The following is a 26,700-nucleotide window of genomic DNA, read 5'->3' as shown; positions in this document are numbered from 1 at the left end:
AATCGGAGCGCTCGATGAGGGGACTGACTGTTCGCTCTTTCTTTGTGTATAATCGTACACCCGAGGAAAATAGTAAGAGAGGAATCACGGAAACTCCCTTTACCGGATGCAAGTGTCATTCTCTTATCTTCCAGACAGCACTATCCACGATCTCAAAAGCCACGAACTCCCAAGCATTCATCAGTGAGTTTTATTAATATCACAAATCATTCTGTAAAATTTTGTTTTTTGTTTATTTTTGGTTTTTAATAAATTTTATGATAACAAAATTTTTTGTTCTAAGATGAGAATTGGAATAATCGTTATTTATATTAACTTATAATCATAGTTATTATAGTAATACATATATATGTAATAAATTGAAAAGCAATCAAAGTTGTATTAAACGTACATATTTGTAAGCAAAGATTGTACTAAGTTTTAATCCCCGTTACAATAAACGCAAATAACAACAGTAATAATAATTTGTATTAGCATAAATTTGATTGTTTATTAAAAATCATCGGAATTGCATACTTCCTTCTATAGTGGTTAAATAAAGGTACAACGTTATACCGGGTTTGTTAAATGATTCATAGAACACGAACCACTTTTCGTTGATGATATTTGCAATTTTAATTGCTTTTTTCGCAAAGTCAATCGTATTGCGTCATTGAGCAATAGAAAAATAAGCGTTGTCTATTCGTTTATACAGAGTTTCTCACTTACATGAAAACACCGCATAAATACGATATTCCTAAAATAGATCAATAAAAAAAACATCTAAAGAGATGTGCGTGACAAGAAAATTCGATTTCTATTGAGCTTGTTGCTTCGTATGTTTTTATTGAATATTTCCCTTTCTTTTGCATAGTGTTGAAAAAAAAGAAAGATAGGGTTAGGGAGGGAGAAATAGGGAGAACAAGAAAAAGAAAGAGATAACGAGAAACTACAAGTAAGTTCATGTTTCGTTTTTCATCGTTAAAGGGCGTAGCTAATACTTTTCTGAAAAACCGGAAGCGCATGTTGCTACCGTATCTTGCGGTTTACAGAGACCTCCCGTTTCTTTTGTACTGGTGTATCCCCATGTAGATATACGTCATTCCTATAGTCAAGCACTAACGACCTTGTGGTATGCGAACGCAGACACATGTGAGACACGATGACATCATCCGATGAAAGTGTACATAACTGAACAATGCATCACTTTACGTAGTATTTGGTGACGAATGGTGATAATTAGTTACTAAAGGTTAATACTCATTAATCTTTTGAAAAGTCCCATCCTTCTGCGTATTAGAAGAATTATAGTTTAGTTAATTTTTATCTTCAGTACAAGAATTTTCATTTCTTTTTTTTTTAGGAATTATTTAATATTTAAATAAAAATAATATCATAATTTGATAAAAATAATTATACTGCAGTCATATTTTAATAATTTCAAATATATTATAGGTAGGTTTTATTTGCAAAATAATAAATTATACTTTATTAGAAATCTGTACAAATATATAATAACACATGTTACACATTTTTATACAATATAAACATGTTACGAATGTCGGTGCTTGGTAATATAATAAATAAACAGAATGTAAGCTAGAATTGATAATTGTACGAGCAAGTAAATGATTTATTTGGAAATATCATCGAATCAGCTATCGTTGAATATACAGAACAATGCACATGGTTCTTGAAACGCACGTGCACTTATCGCCACGCTTATCGATGATTTTCAGTGTCATTAATTGGAGCATCACCGAAATGTGGTTCGCTCCGATCGTGTAACGCTAATTCGTATAATTTGTCGTTCGTTCACCGTGAAAAGCGTAATCAGTGCGTGTTACGAGCGCGCGCATTGAAAAAAGATCGTACGAACGAAAAGTTATCGAGGTTGTTCGTAACAAACGAGGAAACCGTCGATTAGGTCTCATGAAATCTAATTCAAGGCTATTAAAAAGTAGCGCATTCAATGAGGTTGAAACTAGATTAAGGTGTTATTTTTCTTTTCAATTCGCACTACACTTTCCTGCCTATTTTGCTGCATGTGTATTTTACCAACTATTTTTTCCTTTTCTTTTTCTTTTTTAAATTATATCGTGTTACATTATAATTTAATAAGACATAAGAACTCATAAGAATTTTAATTTATCCCATATTAAATATATTATAACCGTAAAAATGTATGTACATAACCTAAATAGAGCGAATAAAAGTGGAAATATAGAGTCCTTAGAAAAATATACACTGTGTTTTATATATAACGATAGATAGCGGATGTTTGTACGATTTTATATTTTTATAAACCTGACTAAAGAAATAGAGTCTATATAAAAATTTGTTTTGTCCATTGAATGTCATAATATATATGTCGGAGACAGGTTAGAATTTTTGGGCGTTCGATGAATCTTTACTTACTTTACCGTCGCGGATGTAGCTAATATTTATCGGTACAAATGTGGACACTACAAGAGGCTATGAGTAATGGCGATAGGATGGTCGAGATGATGGTGATAACGAATTCAGGTTCGATAACGAATCCACGGTCCACGGGATGACGAGTACCAATCAGCAATTCGTCCAACGACTAACTAACTCACTCACTTACTAACTCACTCACTCACTAACTAACTAACTAACTAACTAACTAATTAATTAACTCGTAATCCAAATGAAACTGCCCTTACATATTCCTGTCCTCACTTCTCGGGTCAATCTTTGTTTTTAATCCCTCCCGTTCCTCCCGTGACCGTGGCTATGTCTAGTGACCCGCTATGTCACTTCGAGCCCGAACCCATCGTCATAAAGCCAAATTAGAACATTAGAACTATTTTTTATTTTTATTACTTAAGTGTAGCTATAGTAAAAGTCTGTACTAGGGTATTGGGGATTTTCCGAACATTCCGGATGGGAAATCTCGATGTTTTTTCATCTCCGACATATATGTCGGTTCCTTCGGACAAAATGAGTACCAGCTATTGATGCATCTACCTACCTGCAGACCCGCTATAAAACCTAGGTTTTTGTTAATTAAGGTTCTTCAAACGGACAGACAGTCTTTGTCCCAAATTAACCAATTGACAGCAACGTCAATTTCCCTTACTTCCTGAACGAGGGCTATACTCGACGAATCCGATGATCTCGTGTCCTTAGACACACCCCATCATAGTTTTCCTCTGTGGCATCATTGGAACGAAGGGTCATTTCTTCTTGCGATCTCATCGACGAAGAGACTAGCGTCTTACGATCTGTGAGTATTACACGTTTGAGTTAGATTTTGTGAGCAAGTATATCTATCATTCCGTTGACCGCGGATTCGTTATCGAGCATAAGACCAACGTCACTAGTGTCGCGAGCGCCCAACCGCCGCGGTTGATTGTCAAGTCGGTAATATCCATACTTGTGTTAACAAACCGTACCTTTGTTATACCACAACGATGGCCAATTCCAACGAAGATTTATCAAACGCCCACAACCTTATTCCTGACGCTTCTCCGACATATATTCTACTTTGGATGTCTTTCACATTCTTGTATATATTATATGTATTTTGTAGATTTTTGGAAATTTACAGAAATCTTGAAAATTAAATTTCCCAAAAATGCAAACATCCGCAGTCTAGTAATGAAGTTACAAAATATAATCTTGGAAATTGTTAAAGACAATAACAAATTTTTTTTTTGAATAATCTGATTGAGTAATCTGATTTGAGTTCTACGATTTATTGGAATCTTTCATAGGATACTCTTAAGGATGTTTTTGAACTGAGACACCAAAAAAGAATTTTGCTGTTACCCTCAATAATTCTTGAGATAACTATAAATCAGTATGCAAAACAATGAAAACGTGATGAATAATGTTTAATTGATGTATGGATAATGATAATGAAAAGATAAAAACAAATGCTACTATCATGCAATTATATGCTAATTGAATTTGTAATAGTATAGTTTATACTATGATTGAATTGGTACCTGACCAGCAATATCCGTGTAATTTATCGATCATAGACATATCGAGAGACAAAGGATTGTTATCAATGAAAGAATGGAAATTTATCGACTATAGTTCATACAGTTCATATCCTCCCATAAGTTACAACGACCTTTACGAGCGGACAATGACCTGACAATTTCAATAACATAAACAGTATTATACGATTAGAGTTTCGTCACCGCACGATCTTTTTCGTAACTACACTCAGTGCAACCGCTCTGTTGATAAGAAAGGTCGTTATACGAACAGCATTACCGACTAGGGGATATACACAAACATAACCTAGATACCGAAACAAAAAGTAAACAAAGCGAAGAGAAATGCTTTGATTGTTACCTTTTTACATAGAATTATATCACTTAATGTTTGTATAATACATACAGTAAGTTCTTCACAAAATACACATGCAAATGCGTATTTTTGTATGCATGTAATAAAACTACTTACATACTAAGAATACCATATACATACATATGTTACTAAATTTTAAAAGAATTCGAATTGTATGTTTGCAGCTTCTTTACTAAAATGATAAAATTAGATATTAAGCTTGATTTTTGATTTAATTGATTTTAATTTTAATTTTAATTGATTTTTGATTAAGATTGATTTTTAATCATGATTTTCTTTTTAGTTTCAGGGAAGATAGGAGTTTAAGAAGTTTTATCTTGTCGTGGATTTTAAGAAAGTAATTTATTTAAACAAAAAAATGCCGACTTTTGCTACTGCACCATTACCTGATGCATTTTCAATACCTCAACCTGGAATCCCACAACCCGGGATAGTACCTGGGATACCACAACCCGGGATAGTACCTGGGATACCACAACCCGGGATAGTACCTGGGATACCACAACCCGGGATAGTACCTGGGATACCACAACCCGGGATAGTACCTGGGATATCACAACCCGGGATAGTACCTGGGATACCACAACCCGGGATAGTACCTGGGATACCGCAACCCGGGATGACATCTGGGATACCACAACCCGGGATGGCACCTGAGATACCACAACCCGGGACGGCACCTGGGATACCACAACCCGGGACGGCACCTGGGATACCACAACCCGGGATGGCACCTGGGATATCACAACCCGGGATGGCACCTGGGATACCACGATCCGGGATGGCACCTGGGATATCACAACCCGGGATGGCACCTGGGATATCACGATCCGGGATGGCACCTGGGATACCACAACCCGGGATGGCACCTGGGATACCACGATGCGGGATGGCACCTGGGATACCACAACCCGGGATGGCACCTGGGATACCACAACCCGGGATGGCACCTGGGATACCACAACCCGGGATGGCACCTGGGATACCACGATCCGGGATGGCACCTGGGATATCACGACCTGCACCACCACCGTATGGGATATCAATGCCAGGACCTGAAGCACCACAACCAATGATGCCACAAGGTAAAATTATTTAAAATTTATTTTTCTAGTTCCTGTATCTATAAATATGGTTACCTATTTGTAAATGTTTAACATATATTTCTATAGGTTTCCGTTATTTAACAAAAATTTTCTCTGCTCGAAAATTTCAAACGATTACTCGGGATAATATAAAATTGTTGACGAGGTAGATATAAAATTCTTGATTAAAGCACCCTTGAGATATTCGCGTCTTATCAGATTCCGTCAAGATTATTTTTTATGTAGAATGTCTTCGATAAAAGACTTGTTGGCACAAACTGTACTTATATTAATCAGAAATAGATTATTAAAACGTTAATTCGAATATTTGAATTATCAAGTAATAATTAATACACAAGTAATAATACATCAATACAGAAGTAAATTATAAAACTTTTTTAACTAACTATAAATACCGAAGTCTAATGTCATATTCTTCGTACATTTGGATTACATATCATTTGAACAAATAGATAGAACGATCTATACTCATGATCTATACTACTGATCCATATTCATAAAATTAAATATACAATATATAAACGTTATATTATGTTTTTATTAAAGATTAACTTTAGAGTAATACTATAAAATATAATCCTTTCATAACAATCCTGTAGCTTTTTAAATACTTGCAAAGCTTCTTCACCATGTTCAGGTAGTAACTCGACTTTGAATTTATCACTCACTAATATTATCTGGGTACATACATATAGTAAGAGAAGAGAGGTTCGTAAACGAAGCACGATACAGCCGCTGTTTGCCGAGTGACGATCAGTAAGTAGATAATAGTCGTCTTCGTTGATGGAAGCGTCACGTATGCAGGATAAGTGACATCCAGTTTCGTGTTTTCGCTCGCATCGTTCTCTTATCGCTAGTAAATACTATTTGTGATCTGATCGATTCCTAAATCTTTCTAAAAAAAGGTACAACGTAAATCAATTAATATGGTTCATCTATAGATCGTGCGTGTCGATACTTTAAATCAGTTAATATTATTTGTGATCAAGAAAAAAAACATATTATGTAAATACCGGTAGAGCAGTTACTTATAAGTGTTAAATATTGACCAGCTACTAATTATAAGTGTTATCAGTGATAAGCGTTTAATAAGAATCGTGAAAAATAAACATATTCATTAGTGAAATGTTATCACAGCGATATTATAGTAAATAATTAATGACCAGAGTTGATTTATAATATCTGGTTATGGATGAATGTATAAATTTATATATAATTACAATCAGAGTTGCTATGTGACTATTGCAAGCACTTCGTATACTTACTTTTCTATTATTGTACTTCTTTACGATTCTTTCTTTTACTTTGCGTGTAACGCGATACTTTTATTTATCGCTACACTGTGGATCATTATGCAAAATGTAAATTAATACTTAAGTTCAATTAAAGAAGCAAAACATACATAAACATACATATAGAAATTCAAAATCTCAAATATTGAAATATAGCAATGAGTATTTTACTTTGAATATTTTGTATATTTTTAGAATATTACATACTTTCCATATACTTTTACATTTTTGCATATTTCATTTTCTCTGAAATGTACAAATATTTTCAATCTGTTTATCACTGACTTGCCACTTCTTTATGTCCTTCGAGCAGTTTCATCGAGCAGATAGTCACTAAGAAATAAGACTATTACAAAAATGAATAAACTATTAATGATGGAGTTAGTAATTGAAGATGTTAAAAATTAACATTTCTTTTGAACTCATTAATTCCTTACAATTATTTCTACCATAAACAATTTTCAATAACATGTGGTTTTGTGATTCTCGATAAAAGAAAAATTATTTTATCTAAACGAAACTTTCGAAATAACCTTTGATTCTCGTGATGGTCGAGTAGTAAAATGGCAGTTGTGTATTATGGTTGTGTGCTAAAGTGATTCATGGGTAATTTATGGTACGCAAAGGTTAAGGAATATTCTGACTAATTTATGAAACAACGAGTCGGAAATGTGTCGTCGGATTGACAATCTGCTACCGACGAAGGGCTGGATAATTATGTTGCATAAAATTTCACTTCGTGGCGCTATAAACACCTTCAATTTTGCTGTTCCCTTCTCTAACGCGACGCTTCTATTGTAATACTTTCTCAGAGTTTTGGCATAATCAAAATTTCCAATCGCATTTATTTTACAAGACAATAAAAAGGTTATTTAAAGAACTCAGTTTATGATTGTACTTGGAAGAAACACTTTGTGCAAAAAATCACATAAAATTTGAAAAACAATCTAGGAATGAAACATGTATATAAACAGAATTATCTTAAGAAGGTAAATAATATATGGAATAATCCATGGAAGATAAAGAAATGCGGAAAAATAAATAGAGTATAGGGAAAAGATTGGGATTATTTTAAGATACTATATTAAACAGTTGGAAAAGTTTTAACTCAGGGGGAGCATTTATTGTTTTCTTTATCTAGAAAGATAACGTGAAAAAGCAAACCGTTCTAACTAAAACTATCTTAAGGAAAGTACATAAGTTTTATCATTTTGCTGAGCAGAGGAAACTTGAGAAAATAGCCGACATTAGTATATTGAGTGCTGTCAAAGTTTCGGTATTCCGTAACGCGGTTTCACGTATCGCATAAATTCGTCAAGTACATGTCCATTCTTTCGAACGTTTCAAAATGCGGAAAAATAGAAAATTATTCGAAAATAGTATACACTGACGTATAAGTAAACAATTTTTGCTGAGACTAATAAACAATCTTAAATTATTGTTTATAATTCTAAAAAAAAAAATAAGAGTGGGAATTTTGTCTGTGAGATGCATTTTTTATTTATACAAACGCTTGTTAGAAAATGAGAAAGAGTTAAGGAATGATCACTAGAAAATAGTACATATTGTAATGTTGATAGGAAATTTTTAGTGGAGCTAATAAGCAAGTTAGAAATGTTTATTACAATTATGAAAAGCAAAAGGTGAAGATTTTGGTTGTGGAAAAAGTGTGTGAGTGATGGAGTCGGAATATATTGAAACTTCCTGGAAGGGAAAGATACAACAGATTCGAAAACGGCTTCGTGCTTTGGTTAGAAACACGTTAAAGAGATATAGATCAAAGAAGAAGGGCTATACCAGATTCCTTACGGATGAGGAAAAGAGGTGATTCTATTACACGCTTGGACTGCCGATTTAATGGCCTGAAATTAAATTTATGGAGATCCTTCACCCGATAGAAATAAATTTGAAAATTTGATGGTTACAGATCGACTGAGACTAACGATCATTTTGTTTTTAAATTGAAGTTAGAATTTAAATTAACCCTGCCACAGTCTTCGCATTTCAACGTTGCGTTCTTGTTCTCGTCTAAAGGAATAGGAAATTAGTATTTTAGTCTTTATATATTTTTATAAATATCTTTTATAATCGATATTTTCTATAAATACTTTGCTTAGATATTTTTTTATAACTATTACTTTTTATAAATATTGTTATGGAAAACTTTGTCGTAAAAGAGGAGACAAGAAATTATATAATATATCTATTTCTTGTTATAATAAATATAAATATAATATATTTGTATTCTCCTAAAAACTTAAGAATTTTTTAACGATTAAAAAAAAGGACAATTGGATCGAAAATGATTCAAACGATGTATAGCTAAATTGTATTAAATCAATTTTTTTTTAATATATTAAAAAATGGCCTATAATTAGAAGAAAACATAAAAAAAGAGGTAACTTAAATTTTAATAAATCTTTCATTTTAGGTGGTTGGTCACCGCGGAATACGACTTGTCCACCCGGCTTGGAATACCTTATAGTCCTTGATCGTCTGTACATACGGCAACAACTTGAACTATTGGAAGGTTAGTATTGTATCGTTCGAAACACAACATGCTGTATCTCTCTACTAAACAATGCAAATGTCCGTTGTAACAGTTGTCAATTTGTCAATGAACCAATTAAATAATTACAGTTGTTGTTGGATGGGAGACTGAGAACAAATACTTTGTAACGAATGCTAATGGCCAGCCACTGTTTTATATCATGGAAGAGTCAAATATATGCGCGCGTATGTGCCTGGGTACTCTACGTAATTGTATATTACACGTGGATGACACCAATCACAGGGAAGTCCTACGTATGGTTCGACCCTGCAGGTGTTCAGGTTGCTGTTGCTTTTGTTGCATGCAGGTATTTCATCCTTTAATATCAATCTGAGAATACGATTGAATACGTACAATGAGTAATCATACGGATAAATAGAATTGAGGTGTTAATATTATATCTAAAATTTGATACCTGATCTTAAATAACTTTAAGTATTATAAATACTTCTCTGCAAAGCTAATCATTCTGACATATACCCTTTCGGTCGCCTACTGGAAATATACAGAATGTCCTAGTTTTTTTTCGGCCATACGTTGTCAGTATATTCTAAAGATCAGAATAAGCAAAGATTGTGATATAGCATATGTCATTGGAAGTATTATTATGATACAAAAGAGTTATAACACAAAAAGGAATACGATATACGAAATGGATGGTAACGAATATGTGTTACTATATTTACTATAAAGTATGAATAGACAACAAATATCTACATCTACATATTTATCTTAAACTTAGTATTTAAATGTTTAGCAGGAATTCATAGTAAACAATTCTATTTTAATACTACCATATGCAATGCAGGATATATTCATTTCACATGTTTCTTTGAAATAATACACCGTGACGATATATTATACAAGCTTCGTCATGAGTTAGCCAATCAGTTAACGAAGGACACGTCTGGCAAGTGCGTTACTGTAATTTATAGCGGGCAGTAGATACGGTTTGCAAAACGTACGTCTGAGTTTCTTCTCCAACATGCTGTGCACACAACGCGCGAACTTTCTTCGCACGTGCGCACCATCTGTGACGATTACCTTTGACGAAAAGTTATTCGACACATTAGAAAAGCCGGTCACGATCGATACTCTTTGACCAGTACCGCTCGTTGAAGCCGCTTTTGGATACGTCGTTTCGGCCTCTAGTGAAGAACCTCACTCACTCGATCCCCGTAGAAGAGCTCCTGTAAATAGAACCCTTTAATACAAATACTCCTCGAATGCACAGTCGTTACAGAAGAAAGTCGAACGGATAACTTATAATACATAATAACAAATATTTTTACAGGGGTTCAAACATCTGTCACTTCATCCATTCTGATTTATAAAGAAAGATATTTTTATATTAACACATTGTACTGACAAGCAAATTTTGTATATTTTACTTTGGGAGCTGCAATAGAGTAAAATATACTAAACTGTAATATTTAATTTGTGCAAAATATTAGTATATTGTATTTGCGCATTTTTTTCTGGCAATGTTATGTAAGTCATTCACATTATTGAAAATTTGTTAGTCCATGAAATTTATCTTATTCCAATCATTTAAAAAATCTGGTAACGTGCATCACTGATGACCATGCCTGCCAACGTGTTGAAACATACTAATTTTGTGATACTTTTTTATATTTTCAAAATTACTATTTGTAAATTTGAAAGAACTAATGTTTTGGATATAACGAGCATAACGTGGTTAATTGTAATACTTTATTTTTAAATTATTCCATTAGTTATCGCGAATGTTATTTTGTAGCTTTCATTTATGATTAAAAAGAAACACGTTTGAATTATGCATAGAGCAAGCACGCTATGCCGATTTTTGTGCATCTACCTTGCGCAACCTTGTAGAAGATAGAAACAGTCAGCATGCTGACCAAACCTTTTTTCACATTCTTTATACTCATGAATTCTTTGATTCAGATTTATTAATAGCAACGTATGAATATTTAGCAAAACGATATTGGACGTACTTAAATATTAAAACTAGAATCAGATTTATTCCCTTCCTTCAATCATTCCTCATAGTTGTTTTGAATTTCGAAATTACCGCCATTCTTTTTCCTAAAAGGTTATATATTTAAATTATTTAATTAAATTTAATTTAATTTAATTTGCATTTGAATTTGAATTTATTTTCAGATGCTAGAGGTGTATTCTGGAGAAATGCTTCTCGGTTCTGTAATAGAAGATTGCCATATTTTTAGGGCTTCGTTTTCTATTCGCGATGCATCTGGGGAAACAGTTTTAAAGATTACGGGACCATACTTTAGATTTTGCGGAAACGCGACATATAAGGTAGAACATTAATTGTAGTATATATTAATTGTAATAATAGTTACAGAACATCTTTTTAAAGATCATTTAACTAGTATTTACATAACTCTTTTCTCCTTTCCCTTAGATAAAGTCTGCTGATGGGCTACATAGAGTTGGAGAAATTAAAAAGAAATGGAGTGGTTTTACTACAGAATTTTTTACAGATGCTGATAATTTCAGCCTACATTTTCCTACGGATTTAGATGTTAAAATTAAAGCTGTTTTACTCGGTGCCTGTATTCTCATCGTAAGTTATCATATAGACAGATTTGTACATATATTAATATCAATAAATTTATCGATTTTACAAATATTTATGTTTTAGGATTTCATGTATTTCGAAGGAAACACCAAAAGGAACTCTATATAGAATTCGTAAAATGCTTAAAGGAATATTTACTGATCTGAAATGAATAGTTTATTGTTGTGCTCTATTATAATATAAGGTAAACAGCTTGCAATGAAGAATCACTGTTGTTGAAAGCTGTCAACTTTACCTAAACTTTTTCAGCTTAAAATTTGTCATATTTTTTATATCAAATTATTAATGAATACGTGTAATACTGTTAACAAATATGATGTACAAGTACTATTAAGCTATCAGCATCATTGCTATTTCTGTATTCAATGTTGGAACGAATTTATCGTATATTTTTATATTTGTATATATATTGCTCATCTTCCTATAAAGGGTATGTTCAGAAGTTTTCGAACAAATACGTTTTACGACTTTTATTACAAGATTTTCGCAATATTTCTAATATAACACGAACACGAATTATTAGGTTATAAGTTTTTAATTTACTTTAATGCAAATATATGTACACAGTATACAAATATTATACAGGGTATTTTTGAAATTATGATATAACCAGAAAGGAGGTGATTCCTCATGTAAAAGCAAGTTGAAAATATAGAATGAAATTTGCTCATATCTGCCTATTTCACTCAATCTGGTTAGTTGCCGTTACTTTTACTCATTTTTATGAATATCAATCGGGATTTAGTATAATTGTAACTAATATAGTTACTTTTAATGACTTATTTAATTTAATAGTTTATAAATTATTGAAAATGTCTTTGTATCACAGATAGATATTATGTACTTCCTTGGCGAATTAAAGAAGCATGGACTAATGATAATATGTTAATTCCTATATCTCACATTTCATATTTTTAATTGGATGACCCCGCATTAATGAATATTCAAACTCGATTTTCTCGAAGACGAAGCTCTATACGAAAATATTTTAATTATTCATTATCATATTATTTATTATCATATTTTCGATTTAGTTCTACATAAGGAATCACTTGCTTTCTGTTTATACTACTATTTCGGAAACACTGTATATACATAAGTTTTTATAATTGCGGGTTATATATACTCTTTTTATATTTTTGTGCATTTGCTTAAGGGCATTAAATATTTGAACTGCCTTAATATTTATCGGACAAATGTAATTACTCATCATAAATAATGTTAATCTTTTTGATAAAAGACTTAATTCTGTTGTATGATTAAAAGATCTCCTAATTGTCATTTAAAGATATCAAAAGGAATCAAATTAAATAAAGAAGGACAATTATTGTGTATGTCTTTATTCGTGTTTTAAATTCACATCTTCATACATCTGATAGTGGAGCTGTTACCGCCTCAGCTGCAGCACATAGTATGCTATATTTGTCGCAGATGTTCTTGGTTTTAGTAAAAAATGAGAATGGAAAAACAATATGTGTGTAACATCCTTTCCTACACACGTTAGAAAACGGCCACCGAGATGCTGCAGATATTGCACTCGTTGCGTTTTTTTAACACATCAAGGACCGGATTCACGCGCTAAATTTAGGTTTCAAAATGGAGACTTCACACTTCTTTGTCATATCTTCCAGTTTTTTAACGCTCGAGAATCTTCTCTTATTATTTTTCGCAATTTTTATAAAAAGAAAGATAATAAAATTTATACGCACACTAAACTGTCGCAATGATTGAGCGTAAATTCTTCCACTTTTGGCGAAAGATGAGATAATATTAATTTTAAAACATAAAAGGTTGTTAAAGCCAATACTTTCAAAAGAGTTTTGACAGTTCTCAAAATGGCGGCAGTTCAGATGTAGAATTATATAATTAAATCCAGATATTGTAATACTCTCGACAAAACGTTTCTTGCCTTTTTTCATCCATACAAATTCGTCTTTTATATTGATATCAAACGACGCGACTTATTTCGTCGAAAATAGGGTCAAAAAGGATCGATTTCTCGTATGGAACACCGTACAAAAATCCAGGGCGTCCTCAACGTGTTAAGCAAAAGGTCTCACGACCCGTTTGTAGTTTTCGATCAATGTAAACGTCATACATAACGATACATCTTGTTTTTTTCCTCGTCATTAGACGTTATTACAAATGTTGAATTATTTCCATCGCGAGACAACATGGTGCAGATACAACGATACTTCCGGTTCATAGTGGTAGAAAGAGAAAAGCAAAAGATTCGAGGCAAAACGAAGAAAGGAATGATAGAGAAAATGAAAGAATACTGCGTGTATTTTTTCTACATGCTGGATATTACATGTCCTTAGAAAAAAAAGAAAGAAGAAAACAGGGTGAAATAAAATTAAAATACTGTTAAAGATATAATATAATGCGTATTATATAGAACTTATAATACAAGCTTTTTCTTCTCTTTTCCATTTTCTTTTTGTTCGTACGGATTGATACAAAGGAACTTGAGTCAACGTAAGAGACAATAATATAATAATAATAATAATAATAATAATAATATAACGGTAATAATATTAATTAATAATAATAATAGTAATCATATCGCGTGTGTAAAGAGGGAGGTGGAGACCGTAGAGACGTGCAAAAGTTCACCGTTCACGACAATTCTAGATATTTTTTCAAAAATTTAGGATATTTAAGATTCGATCTTTAGATTTTGACTAGGCTAGCTAGAATCAATAGCTAGATCAGAATCAATATAGCTAGAAAGCTATAGAATCAATTTTTATCGCGAACGACGCTTACATCGTCTCCGTTTGGAACTCTAAGAACGCGCTTTATAGCTGCGTGAAGAGATCTTAGCACATCGAGGACCAAAACCATATTATACCACCATTATTATACCACGTGACAAAAAGCGTGGATCAGAAATCCCAGAAATGCCCCATTGTCTTTTAGAAATTGTTTCTTTTTTTAGGATATCCTCCTATTATTCTTTAATTTCCTTCCTCACGTTTGAAAACGTGAACAAACTATAATACATTTTTATCTTTCTCTTCGATATACGCGTTTCTTTCAGTTTATGCGGGAAACAGTATGGACATTTCTTAAAGATGTTTGAATTTCGTTTTCGTTTTCCGAAGGAAAGGAGATCCTCGATGTATCAAGAACGTCTAAAGGGCGAATAAAAGAGGGAAATGATCGCGTGGTTGCTTTTTTCTGGCGCGCTGTTTAAAGTTCTTTCTCGAGCTTGATCAGCTCGGCGATTCCATCGTGCATCTCCTTCACAGCCTGATACTCGGTCAGACCGAGACGTCGTTTGTTGGAAATGTCGTAGATACCACCCTCGGCCTCGGTGTGCTCTCCGCGAGTACCACGGACCTGGAGATTGAACTTTCCAGCAATTTCTTCAAGCTTCTCCCTGTTAGCGGCCAATTTAGGCAGTTTGATGTGTACAGAGGCACGGACAGTAGTACCTAAGTTGGTAGGGCAGAAGGTCAAGAAACCAAGACGGTCGTGGTGGGAGAAAGGAAGTCGTTTTTCGATCTCGTTCACGGCGCTCACCAGACGACGGTAGACCTTCAAGGAAAAGAATGTTAATTACTTAACTTGAAAGGCTATAAACTTTTTTGTTCCTACGATCATTGATATAGTCATTAGATTGCGGATATTTGTTTAATCATACTTCATTTAATTATTTTTTGTACCTGTCCAAGATCACCGCCCATCTGCATGGAAATGATACGGAGATGATCTTCCTCGTTGCACCAGACCAAGAAGGTCTTGGCATCGTTGTGGTAGATACCACGGCCAGTGGGCCAGAAGCGGCAAGCATTGGCAGCTTGCAAGAAGCGATCACCCTCCTTGAACAGGAAGTGGTCGTCGATCAGTTTCTGCTGAACTTCTTTGCTCATACCAGTTAGAGGATAGAAAGTTCCCTTGAGTTCGCCCTCTAAGCCAGACAGAGTGCTAGAGACTTTCTCTTCCATTTCTTTGTACTGAGCTTCAGTCAGGCAGGGGTTGAATGGATAGCCTTCCAGAGAACGGCCGCATCTTACACGGGTGGAGACGATGAACTCACCCTGGGAAGAATAAAGGATTAATCAATACTTTATATTTATTAAATTCTTGAGAGGAATGGTTATCTTAGAAGTAGCCTAGGAATCATTCTTCCACTACTACTGAACGAGTATGAATTTATTATAATTATAGTTTTATAGTTATTACCGAATAAAAATAAATTTGCAATAATATTTGCTATATTAATCTTAATCCTGCATATTATAATAAATACTGTGCGTTTCATTGCATCTAAACTACAATCTAACTCAATACTAACAGCTGGGTCAAGGTTGCCAAGGCTATCGACGTCTCCAAAGTCTTTTGGTGGATGCTTGTCAGTCTTCTTGAAGCCACCATGGTAGTCTTCGATGATGGGATCGAAGAGGTCAGCAAAAACTGTGTAAGAATCAGCATCAGGCGCGTAGATACCGACACCAGAGTCCAGATTCTCCACACCAGACTGGATCACATCAAGGAGGGTGGATCCAAAGGAAGTCTTCTTTGTCTTCAGTTGATCGAAGACCTCTTTGGACAGATACTTCTTCAGCAGAGATTTGCTGTCAGAGCCAGCCACTTTGGAGAAGCCAGCTTCCAGTTTGTCCAAAACTGCCTGGTCAACCATATTGCTATTTTTCTTGCTATAAACAATTAAATTACACTATAAATTAAGTATTAAGAACATACGATATGGAAAATAATTTTTAAAACAATTTGAACATTTTTTTAATGTTCTTGACTACTTTTAAAAATATAGTAGATTGAACCTAGAAATTTTGTTCAAATTAATCAATACAAGAACAAGACAGTAAGATAGTAAAATCACAAATGCAAAATGTAAAGTAATGCAATGGATCTACAAACAGATTTTTACACTTATAAGATAACCGTATTTTACATGAAGCAAAAGAATATCAAATAGATTAATAGGACCAGGAGAATTAGTCTTTCCTTCTTTGCTATTCGATACATAATGTTTTCCACTTCAATGATAGATTGGAAATCAATTATAGCGTAGACGGGACTTTTGTAACAAGGTCGTTTAATTTCTTATCAGTGTCTCTTATCGTGAAAAATTACGTGTTTATTTGCACGTATTATTCGTACCAGATCGTCTACGATAGTCATAACTGTCTGCTATATTACGATATACGCGATAGTACAATGGAATATATTTCGAGATTTTAGAAAATCCGCTGTATCGATATGCATACATAGTATCTCCCTTGTATAAAAATTGGTTTAACAGTCGCATTTTTATGTACATATCATAAATGTAGAAGCTTTTTGAAATTGGTGATAAGCAGCAAGATAGCCAGTGCAAATATTGAAGTTCTTAATTGCGGTGAAACAGAATTTAACTTTGAATATTTGCGATGAAGTATACTCTTTATTTCCCTCTTTTTTATTAAATATATTTTGCTAATTGATACTTAACAAAAATTGTATTGTAATTAATACATTTGAAATATATGAATATGATATATCTAAAAAATTCTATTATCACTAAAAAGTATTTGTATATTATACTATAATGAATGAGTTACAACCACTAACACATTCTTTACATTCCACTATTCATATGTGCAGATATAATAATCTCAAGCTAATTACGTCTAGTTTTTTCTTCTGGAATTAATTCAAACAAACTGTTTAAAGTAATATACGTAACTTATCAAAACACGTAGTTTACTAATATTTAAAAATTTAATGTTAAATAATGTTATAGAATAAAAAGTGCGCTAATAAACTATAAACAATTTTTATTACAACCTAATGTTCTATAAAAATTAAATATTATGGTGTACTATTGAAATATTAACGCGTTAACGCAATGTTTTACTTCATTTTTTGTTCAAGCAATTTACATCATACAATTCTGTTCTTTTTTAACATTGCGACTACGAAAAAGATTCAATGCATTTTTCGTATCTTAATAATGATATATAAATTATTTTCATTTTCTTTATTTTTATTCTTTAGCTTTTACGTACTATGTACTATTTCACTATTCTGTTCTTAATTTGTTAATAAAAATAAATAATATAAAAATATTTATGCAACTTCTACGAATTTAATTAAACAAACGAAAAGGAGTAAGATATTAGATAAAGGTACTTTGGATATTTTGTATATTTCTGCCTATTATATATATATTCTATGAATTTTTGCATATTTAAATTTCTCATAAACGCATAAAAATCCATAGTCTACATATTATCCATTCCTAAAACATCCCCCACTATTCTCATCATTTTCCTTTGAGACACCTTGTATGTTGTACATAACCCATATAACTTTTACGTAACATCACCCTCATCGTAATGCAACTTTCACAACCCTCTTGCAACTCCATGATTACAAAACAATCTCATCGACGATGACGATGCTTCAACAAATTTCCCCATACACGCTCTATATACTAATTATTGTAACCATAATTAATTACAAGTTTTCTAACTATCACGAAACATCTGATGAGTAACAATAAGAAAATATAGAAAAATATAAAAGAAACATTTATTAAAATGTCAGTCGAATTCTCAAAACATACTCAAAACTCATCAATGATAACGATGCTTCAACAAAGAATGATAGTCGGAAAGTGGCAAAGTACCCCTTCAAGCACATACAAAATTCTAGTAAGACATCATTCTATAAGTCCTAATTGTATCATAAAAAGTACAATTACTTATGGCAAAAAAATATGAATTGGAACTTTCTGATTTCAAATAATCATAACTTGGAAATGTAAAAAAAATGTAAAATTTCAAACGCTATTTTACAAAGAAAAGTTGATACTAATATTGTTACTTAATAACAATAACACGCGACAAATTAAGGTAAAACATTACAATATAAATGTCCTATGAAACATGTTTGTTATTATATTATAACTTACTTCGAAAACAAATGGAATGTATTGAATACGAAGAGTTATTGTTACGTTTCATCCTTCTCTTCTTCGAAGTATGCAATGTGTGATGCCTTGTTAGAATATTAGGTGCCTGAAGGGATACAAATTTGTCACTTTTTCGCCATTTTTCTTCTCCCATATAAGCTCTACGAGGTTATTTCAATCATAATAAATCACAAGTTTTCTAACTATCATGAAACATCTAATAATTAACAATATGGCGATGTACAAACAATAAGGAAACGTACAAAAGTATGAAAGAAAAATTTGTTAGAAGTCAACCGAATATCCTTGGCGCTACTCACCAAGTTCCAAATAGTTTAATAGTTTGTCGGGAGATGGGATTAGCAAAGAGGCGAGCCAATGGTCTCACAAAGGTATCCTTTGATGCGGAGAGGGCTTTAAGGAGTTTAAACGAGCCTGACATCGAGAATTCCAATAGCAACAGCTGTCTTGTCGGATCTCATGCACTTTTCTATTGCGCTACCTCGTGAATCGAAAGGGCTCATCGTTACTCGTGTTTGTTAGGTTAGAATCGAATGAGGATAGGGCGCGTTCTCGAAATATGGCGTCGATTTTATACATGAATATGGGAACGAATATATACAAAACATAGTTCAAGCAGTTATAATAAAGCAGTAATACAGAGAATACCATTAGGCATTAAGTGTTTAATAATTTTTATGAATTAAAACATTGAAAACGTCCATCGTTTATGAAAAAATTGAGATAATAATACGATAAATAATGATACATCGTTAAGGAGATAAGATTGTGACATAAGAGGATATTATATTAACAAAGTGTATTTCCTTATTAATGTTATGACTGTATTGCAAGGTGTCAGATATATTGCTCAAAACAATAAAACATTTGAAATCACGATAAAGCAACTATTTTATACTTTATCATTTTTAAAAACATAGAGTTGCTCAGATTAATTATTTTGTGCAAAATTGCAAAATGTACCTATTACACGATTAGTGACGTAGGCGTGACTCGTCGTTGGTGCACATTTTGAAACACATTTTGATACACATAATATTTCGCTCGAACTTTTCTTCATAATAATAGTGGCAGATTATATTTGGATTAAATACAAAATTCACGTGATTCTTCATCATCAGATACTGATATAAGGGGATAATGATACTACTTGAAATAAGAAATTCATTATCAATATACTTAATGGTATTTCAACGTTTCTTTATAAGAATCTGTAAATCTCATATTACATGTATGTGTATCTATGCTCATAGAATTTTATTTGTAATCGCGATATTCTACATCTCTTAGATAATAATATGGATTAATCGCTGTACAATAATCACATTTAATCTTGAGTGATATTTTTATATAAAATAAAACAATTCTTTCGATTCTCAAATTACTCCTCTTCCGTGTCTTTATTTCACAAAACGGAGGAATTCCAACCTCGTCCAATTTCCACAATAATTATTAATAACTTCTACTTTATTTTTAAAAATGAAAAATCTCACAATCACAAGCTAAATGTTTCTCCTCTTTCAGATCATTTTCAATTATATTCGCTCATTCGAGTTCACTTTCTTATTACCGCAAAAAATTGCATAAAAGAGAGAAAGAGAAAATAACAATAAATTAACGGAATCCTTCTGCCTTTTTATTCGAGAACAGTGGTAAGCTGTGGTGTTTTTGTTCTTACTGTAATAGAGCAGATTTCAAGGTAAATTTAAAAAAATAGCATTTGCAACACCATTATTTCCCTCTGCCTTACGATTTATAAAATTAATCGATGTAGCTCCTGTTTAATGATAATTGCAGAATTTGTATTGCTCAACCCTTGGGTTGAAATGTAAAATAGAGAAAGTTCGAGCGAGACTGCAGATATTCGGACAGATGGTGGCTTTTTAACCGAGTCGAAACACTGCTTGTGCCAACCAGCAATACGTACTCGTCCTCGACGTTCGTTTCATCCGACTCGCATATGCCCAGCGACGTGCATACGCCCATTGTCGACGATTATGCGCCGATTATGCCTCGATTATCGCCCCGGGTTATGCGTCTATTTATAAGCGACACGAACAGTTAACGGTCGATCCTCTCTTTCTCTTATGAAACCGTGCATCCGTCGACGACGACGACCACGAGACGATGAGAAGGAAGAACTCAGCCAGACGCTAATCACAACGATGTCACTCGACGTCGACCAGGATTAGGATGACGCGATCCCATCGCGTCTCCAAAGCTTCGCCTCTCTGTTTCTCCCCCGCTATGTGAAAACAGATTCTCAGACACGAGATTTTTCTTCTCTTCCGTATTTCTTCTTCAAACGAGATTTTACGACACCGAGGATTTTATGGCGAATTAACCATTTTAGTGATTGAGAATTGAGTGACGATTTTTGTGCTTGAATTTTTAGTGCGACACTGCGTGTTCTCTCATATTTCCTTCAGTGGTTTCATATTTTCTTGGACTCATGTTCTTTATCGATATCGCTATAATTTCTATAGCTGTTTTTTATCTGTGCGGTAATATCGATCGATTGAAAAGCATCTGCTGGATGATGTGCGTTTTTGGTAATAAATGATAAGTGATTATTATATTTGGAAGAAGCTATCAAAAGACTTCTACAAAAGCATTTCATCGTCAGGAGTAATATGAAAGTTTGATAAATCTAGAGATTTGTATATTTTATATTGACTGTTTTGTTTAAATATATACGTAGAAGAAGGAGACGCTGTCTAATAAAAATTAACGATTGTTACCACAGTAATATAATAAACCTAGATACGATTTCAATCGATCATTAATCTTCCATCGATTTAATAAAAAAAAAAAAAATTACGAATGATAATGAATGATAAGATAAGGTGCTAAACAACAGACATTTTAACTTACGATCTTAATCAACATTTATATATATTTATAGATATTTTAGAAAAGTGAAGAAATCCCTTTCGTAAATTGTGTTGATCAAAACATTATACACGAAAATTTTATATTATTCCACAAGCTACCGATCTGCAATTCTGTTCTAAACAAATAATTTAAAAGATTGAAATATTTCACGTGCATTTTTTTTAAATACACCGTGATATTAAAAAAAAAAGGGAGAATTGAGAATATAAAAATGAAAATTAATTTCAGTCACTAATATGAGAAATAATTATACGTTAGTAGTTAATTTATTAAATCTTCATAAATACACAAAAGTAATTTTACTCGTATATTCTGAGATAGTTAACGGACAGATCCACGTTGATTAAGACTACTCAATTAATGATAATTAATAATTACATTCTTGAAACATCTTTTTTAATAGTCTGTACACATATTTATTTATACTCTCATATATGCCAGTGGAAATGACTTGCACTCTTATGTTGTCAGATAATATCTTTACCCATACCAAGTCCGATCAATTGTTGTCTTAAGTTTCCTTCTGATATTTTACGAATACGACGGACAACAGCAAACGATAAGGATCAAATAATGATCTGACAGTATTTTTTAATTTATCTCATCACGATATCTTTATTGAAATAGATTGAAATACTTATTATACCAATTAAACTTACACTTAGTCATTACTAATTTCAATCAAAGTTTCTTACATTTATCGTGTGGCTAATTAACAGAAAGAAGTGTTTCCTTGCTCTGAAAAAATTGGAGATTCTTGTCCTCGACAGGTAAATAGAATTTATAGCAAAATCTAGTACGATTTCGACATTCTAAATATTTTTTCTAAAAATTCTATTCATTCTAAACATTTAGAAATAATATTTTCGTTAGGGCGTAACTCAGTCAAAAAATTGTTTTAAATATTACACAGGAACGTTATCAAAGAATTGTTTAAATTGAAGAATAAAAAATAAAATAAAAATTAAAAAGTGGGAAAAAGATGTTTTAAACGTTTTCCATCGAGCGCATTCTCCTTCTCATTGTAAATAGATGGAAAATTCGTTTTCACAAAATAATTAATGGGATCTATAATAAAATTTATTGTTCTTTTAAATTGCTAAATATTTTATTATCATTCTGTTATTTTATAAATTAAAAAAGAATATTGTCACTAGAGCATAATTCGTAGAAAATAATACTTTAAATTCTAAACATTAGCAATTCCTAAAAAAATATTTTTACTGAATGAAACAGTATTCTACAAATTGCAATAAAATATTACCACAGAGCTCTTTAGTCATTCCTCGTAAATCGGAAAAAAGAGGGAGAATTAAAAATTGCAAAAAAAAAGCCTTTGAAATATTTTCCAGCGAGCATATTTCATTCGGAAAGTGTAACAACGGTAACAAGGTAGGCGAAGTGAACATAGGCCGATATATCGTGCGAAATGCAAATAAAATTTTTCAGTCGACCTGTTTCTCGTCCACGCCCCTGCGTAAGGGCAGAGGGTTAACCCTTTTGTGTGAACCAACAGGGGTAGTCCCTACCCCACTATAAACGTCGGCTACACACTCGACCAAGCTCCTTTATAAGGAACTTAAGAGAACGTCCAAACAACACATTTAATTCTAAACCAATAGAATGAAATAAAAAAAGGTAGAAAAAAAAAGTTCCCATTTAATATTTCTCTGAGAAACAATACAACGCTAATTAATAAAAATAAGTTTTTCTTATGATCCAGTATCGAGTAAATGAATAACTATACACTAATTATAGACATAGATAAATGGAAAAGCAGTTTCTAATTAATTTGATATTGGCGAATGAAACTGCTCCCTAACTCTTAGAGTCTAAGATAATAGACGCTAAAAGTTTCAGTCGAGAGGGATCTTTGACCTGTACATCAAACTTCGGAGGACATAAACTCTGTTGACGGTTCGATACTTAAAGTGTGGGAAACACGAAGGATAATGAAGTCCTGAGTAACTTGTAAGCAAGGTTTAACGATCGAGCGATGGGAACTTCGATGCTTTGCTGACGAATAACTCGAATTAAATCTGTTTTTTTTTTTTTTCATAATACCGATACTACGAGTTTTATACGTAAAGCTTGTGTTTTTACACGACAAGTGATATTTTAGTCTTATATCTTGGACTCATATTTTTTGGAGATTTTTTTTTAAATAATTTTGAGTTTGTCTTATGTTATTGTTAAATAGGGAGAATGTATTTTGTATTTATACTTGTTACCAATTTGTTTTTAGAGATTTTTCAAACCAGCCCTGGTTCCTTTTCATCTTGCTACTGAATAGACAGATTGTATTCTGTTTTACATATTCTTTTTAGTTTCTATCTCTGCCTCTACTTCGTGTATTCATACTACTGAATAGATGCAGTATGTTTTATTTTACCAATATTTGTAGAAGTCTTTTAAAAAGATCCTGGTTATCCTTTATAACGCTATTCAATAGATAGGGTGCATTTTACTTTGACGATTCTTTTTCAAATATTTGTGACCCATTCAGCACCAAATTTTTTTTTTTATAATCTGAGAAAAATTTGTTCTAAATAATTATTAAGAATAAAGTCGTATCTCTTTTATGTCTCTGTAAGACTTGGACAGAACGTATTAAAATACCATTCCTTGTATTAATAAAATTAAAAAGAAACAATAGAAATATCTCTCCCCAATAAGATCACAATTTTCCCATACATAATAACTACACACTTCTAGATGACTCACTCGAGTCTTCGATGCATCAATTACGAATTCCATGAATGTCTGATCTGACGTCCTGCTACGTCACTAGGCGGGCACCGAGCCAAGTGACGTCACCGATGAACCCCTAAACCGACTCACACACATAATACAGCATTCTCCCAAAAAACCTAAAAACCCCAAATAATCTATCTTAAAATTTTTTATCCAACAACAATACATACGTAACGGACCCAAAAAAAATACTCATACAAATGTACACATAATGCATCATAATATATCTTTCTCACAAAAGATCAAACAAATCCTAAAAGTAATCGTTCTTACAAATTGCTCGCCGTAAATATTCAAGGAATACGTACTCGTCGTTCGACGTGGTATCCTTAGAGGTACATCCGCCCATGACGACGACGACGACGACAACGATGACGACGCCCCGGCGAGAGAGACAGCGAGCGAGAAACTGACAGAGAGCGGTGAACCTCGTGTGTTCACCTCTCGATAATCGAACTTCACCTCTTCACCACGTTTCTCCTTCCCCAACGTCCTGTAGGAGGATCTTCGAGACCGGAAGTTCACGGGGGGGAACAAGAGAGGGTGTGGGTGGCGGCACACTTCCTCGACGAGGCAAGATGGACGGAAAACGAACGCGTGTTATACACGGGACACGCTATACTTGTGTATGTAGCGTGTACTTCGAAGCACTTCCGGTTGTCCTTGGCGTCGACGGGGGGTAGTCACCCCTGGCAGAGAGTCAAAGGTCCTGTGTCTTGCCGATCGTTGTCCCCTTTCACGGGATTATCCGTCGAAATATTCTTCTTCTCGCGAATATACTTTCTAATGATGGTTTAAAAAAGCCGAGAAGTCGATTGTCAGTCTCTTCCCCTCTTTCTTTCCAATTTTTATTTTCGTTAACATCACCGGGCAATTTAGTTAGAGAATTATAAATCGCAACTAGTAGTAAATGATTCACTGGATACTGTTATATATTATGTAAATAATAATGTTGTATATATAATTATTTATATATAAATATTACTCTTTAAATGATAGGTTATTTTAATACTTCCGTCGATTTAGATTAGTGAACACATAAATTCTCTAACTGTTCTTGAACGGTGCAGTTCCGGTCACACTGGCTGACTAGCGTAGTACGGAAGGCGCTGACAGAATCGTACACCGGCTACGGTCGATTGGAAAATTGATTATTCGCGCTGGTACGCGATCCTCGATCGTAAAGAATTCGTATTAGAGTTAGAATCGGTCGTGGGAGATAAGGAACGTTTGAGAACCGGTAAGAAGGAAAAATCGGCGAATGGGCGTCTGTTACTGGTAGCAATCGCGATCAATGCGTCTACACTCTATTATTATGTCTTTCCTGGTCGCGGGTGAAAATGAAAGCGGATTGCGTGTGTCCCGGGGAACCCTGACGGCCGTCAATCGATATCGAGTACGCAAACGTGAAGAAATTCTCGTGACTTCCGGTTGTAAAACTTCGCGATCCTTTTTAGGACGTATATCGTTCATATAACGCGCCAAAAAATATTGCAGTATAAAAATGTAATAAATAGATGGTAAAATAATAATTTACTATTATGTAAGAAAATATTGAAAAGGATTAGCCAGTGCAATCGATGTATGGTCTCTTACTCACCGTCTCGAAAGAAGGAAAGAGAACGATCAGAGAGCGCGGTTCGGCGAGAAAAATCCTCGCAAAAAGAACGCCTTCTAAAAATTAGTCACAGTCGTTAGGAATGTGCGTATATGGTCGTTGTTCCTTCGAAGGTAGATAGTGTCTTTTTTATACGAGAGAAGTATCCTTTTCACTGGTACTTTATCTCTCTGTTCGCGTGTCCTTCGAACGGTCTGTCTCCTGCGTTGTCCTGTGCGTACGTATTATATATGTGTGCGTTTTGTCGAGATGGTCGCGCGCTCGCGCTCTTCTATATAATATGTATATACACGTTAAGTGTGTGCGTTTTGTAACGTATCCAATTATCGTGTCGCGGAATAGAACGATAATACTTTGGGCGCGCGTCGAACTTGCGAAAAATTCTCGGCGTGTCGCGTGTGATGTGAACACTACAGTCTCTACGCTATCACTAAGCAGGAGGCATTTCTGCGTGCCGTGATCTCTCTCTGTCTCGCTCCCTCGCTATCTGTCTCGCTCACTACCTCCCTCTCCCTCACTAGCTATGTCCTTGTCTTTTCAGACTACTATTCTCTCTCTTTCTCTCTCCGCGACTCTCCGTCCCTTTCTTCCTTTCGTCCACACGAATCTCCGCTTGCCCTCTCTTTTT

At 33.5% G+C, this 26,700-nt stretch overlaps 2 protein-coding genes across 6 annotated transcripts; one reads left to right on the top strand and one right to left on the bottom strand.

Annotated features, from left to right (window-relative positions):
• Nucleotides 1-57: 57 nt before the first annotated feature.
• Nucleotides 58-14,980, top strand: LOC117157268 (phospholipid scramblase 1). Of its 5 annotated transcripts, none has more exons than XM_076625008.1 (8): nucleotides 63-183; nucleotides 3,015-3,229; nucleotides 4,610-5,411; nucleotides 9,156-9,254; nucleotides 9,365-9,582; nucleotides 11,421-11,576; nucleotides 11,683-11,844; nucleotides 11,923-14,980. In XM_076625008.1, the coding sequence occupies exons 3-8, from the start codon at nucleotides 4,685-4,687 to the stop codon at nucleotides 11,965-11,967; spliced, it is 1,407 nt and encodes a 468-aa protein (XP_076481123.1). In that variant the 5' UTR covers nucleotides 63-183; nucleotides 3,015-3,229; nucleotides 4,610-4,684; the 3' UTR covers nucleotides 11,968-14,980. The 5 variants fall into 5 exon arrangements, with proteins under 5 accessions (XP_033191086.2, XP_076481123.1, XP_076481124.1 ...); XM_076625009.1 differs by lacking the exon at nucleotides 63-183 and adding an exon at nucleotides 757-934; XM_033335195.2 differs by lacking the exon at nucleotides 3,015-3,229 and having other exon boundaries at nucleotides 58-183.
• On the bottom strand, nucleotides 14,222-26,497 carry Argk1 (Arginine kinase 1). The gene is made up of 5 exons (XM_033335196.2): nucleotides 26,055-26,497; nucleotides 24,763-25,237; nucleotides 16,163-16,523; nucleotides 15,531-15,905; nucleotides 14,222-15,402 (listed from the first exon to the last, which is right to left on the bottom strand). The coding sequence occupies exons 2-5, from the start codon at nucleotides 24,801-24,803 to the stop codon at nucleotides 15,055-15,057; spliced, it is 1,125 nt and encodes a 374-aa protein (XP_033191087.1). The 5' UTR covers nucleotides 24,804-25,237; nucleotides 26,055-26,497; the 3' UTR covers nucleotides 14,222-15,054.
• Nucleotides 26,498-26,700: the final 203 nt, after the last annotated feature.

This window comes from Bombus vancouverensis, chromosome 15 (assembly GCF_051014615.1).
Source record: "Bombus vancouverensis nearcticus chromosome 15, iyBomVanc1_principal, whole genome shotgun sequence".
Classification (NCBI taxonomy): Eukaryota; Metazoa; Arthropoda; class Insecta; order Hymenoptera; family Apidae; genus Bombus; species Bombus vancouverensis.
This window is presented reverse-complemented; position numbering and strand designations above follow the sequence as displayed.

Bases quoted from the DNA above. Each gene is read 5' to 3' on its own strand.
- LOC117157268 (XM_033335195.2), top strand. From the start codon at position 4,685: ATGCCGACTTTTGCTACTGCACCATTACCTGATGCATTTTCAATACCT. The intron at 9,255-9,364 runs GTTAGTATTGTA...AAATAATTACAG, and splicing joins ACAACTTGAACTATTGGAAG to TTGTTGTTGGATGGGAGACT. The intron at 11,845-11,922 runs GTAAGTTATCAT...TTTATGTTTTAG, and splicing joins TCGGTGCCTGTATTCTCATC to GATTTCATGTATTTCGAAGG.
- Argk1 (XM_033335196.2), bottom strand. From the start codon at position 24,803: ATGGGCGGATGTACCTCTAAGGATACCACGTCGAACGACGA. The intron at 16,524-24,762 runs GTACGTATTCCT...AATTGTTTATAG, and splicing joins GATACCACGTCGAACGACGA to CAAGAAAAATAGCAATATGG. The intron at 15,906-16,162 runs GTTAGTATTGAG...TATTCTTCCCAG, and splicing joins TTGGCAACCTTGACCCAGCT to GGTGAGTTCATCGTCTCCAC.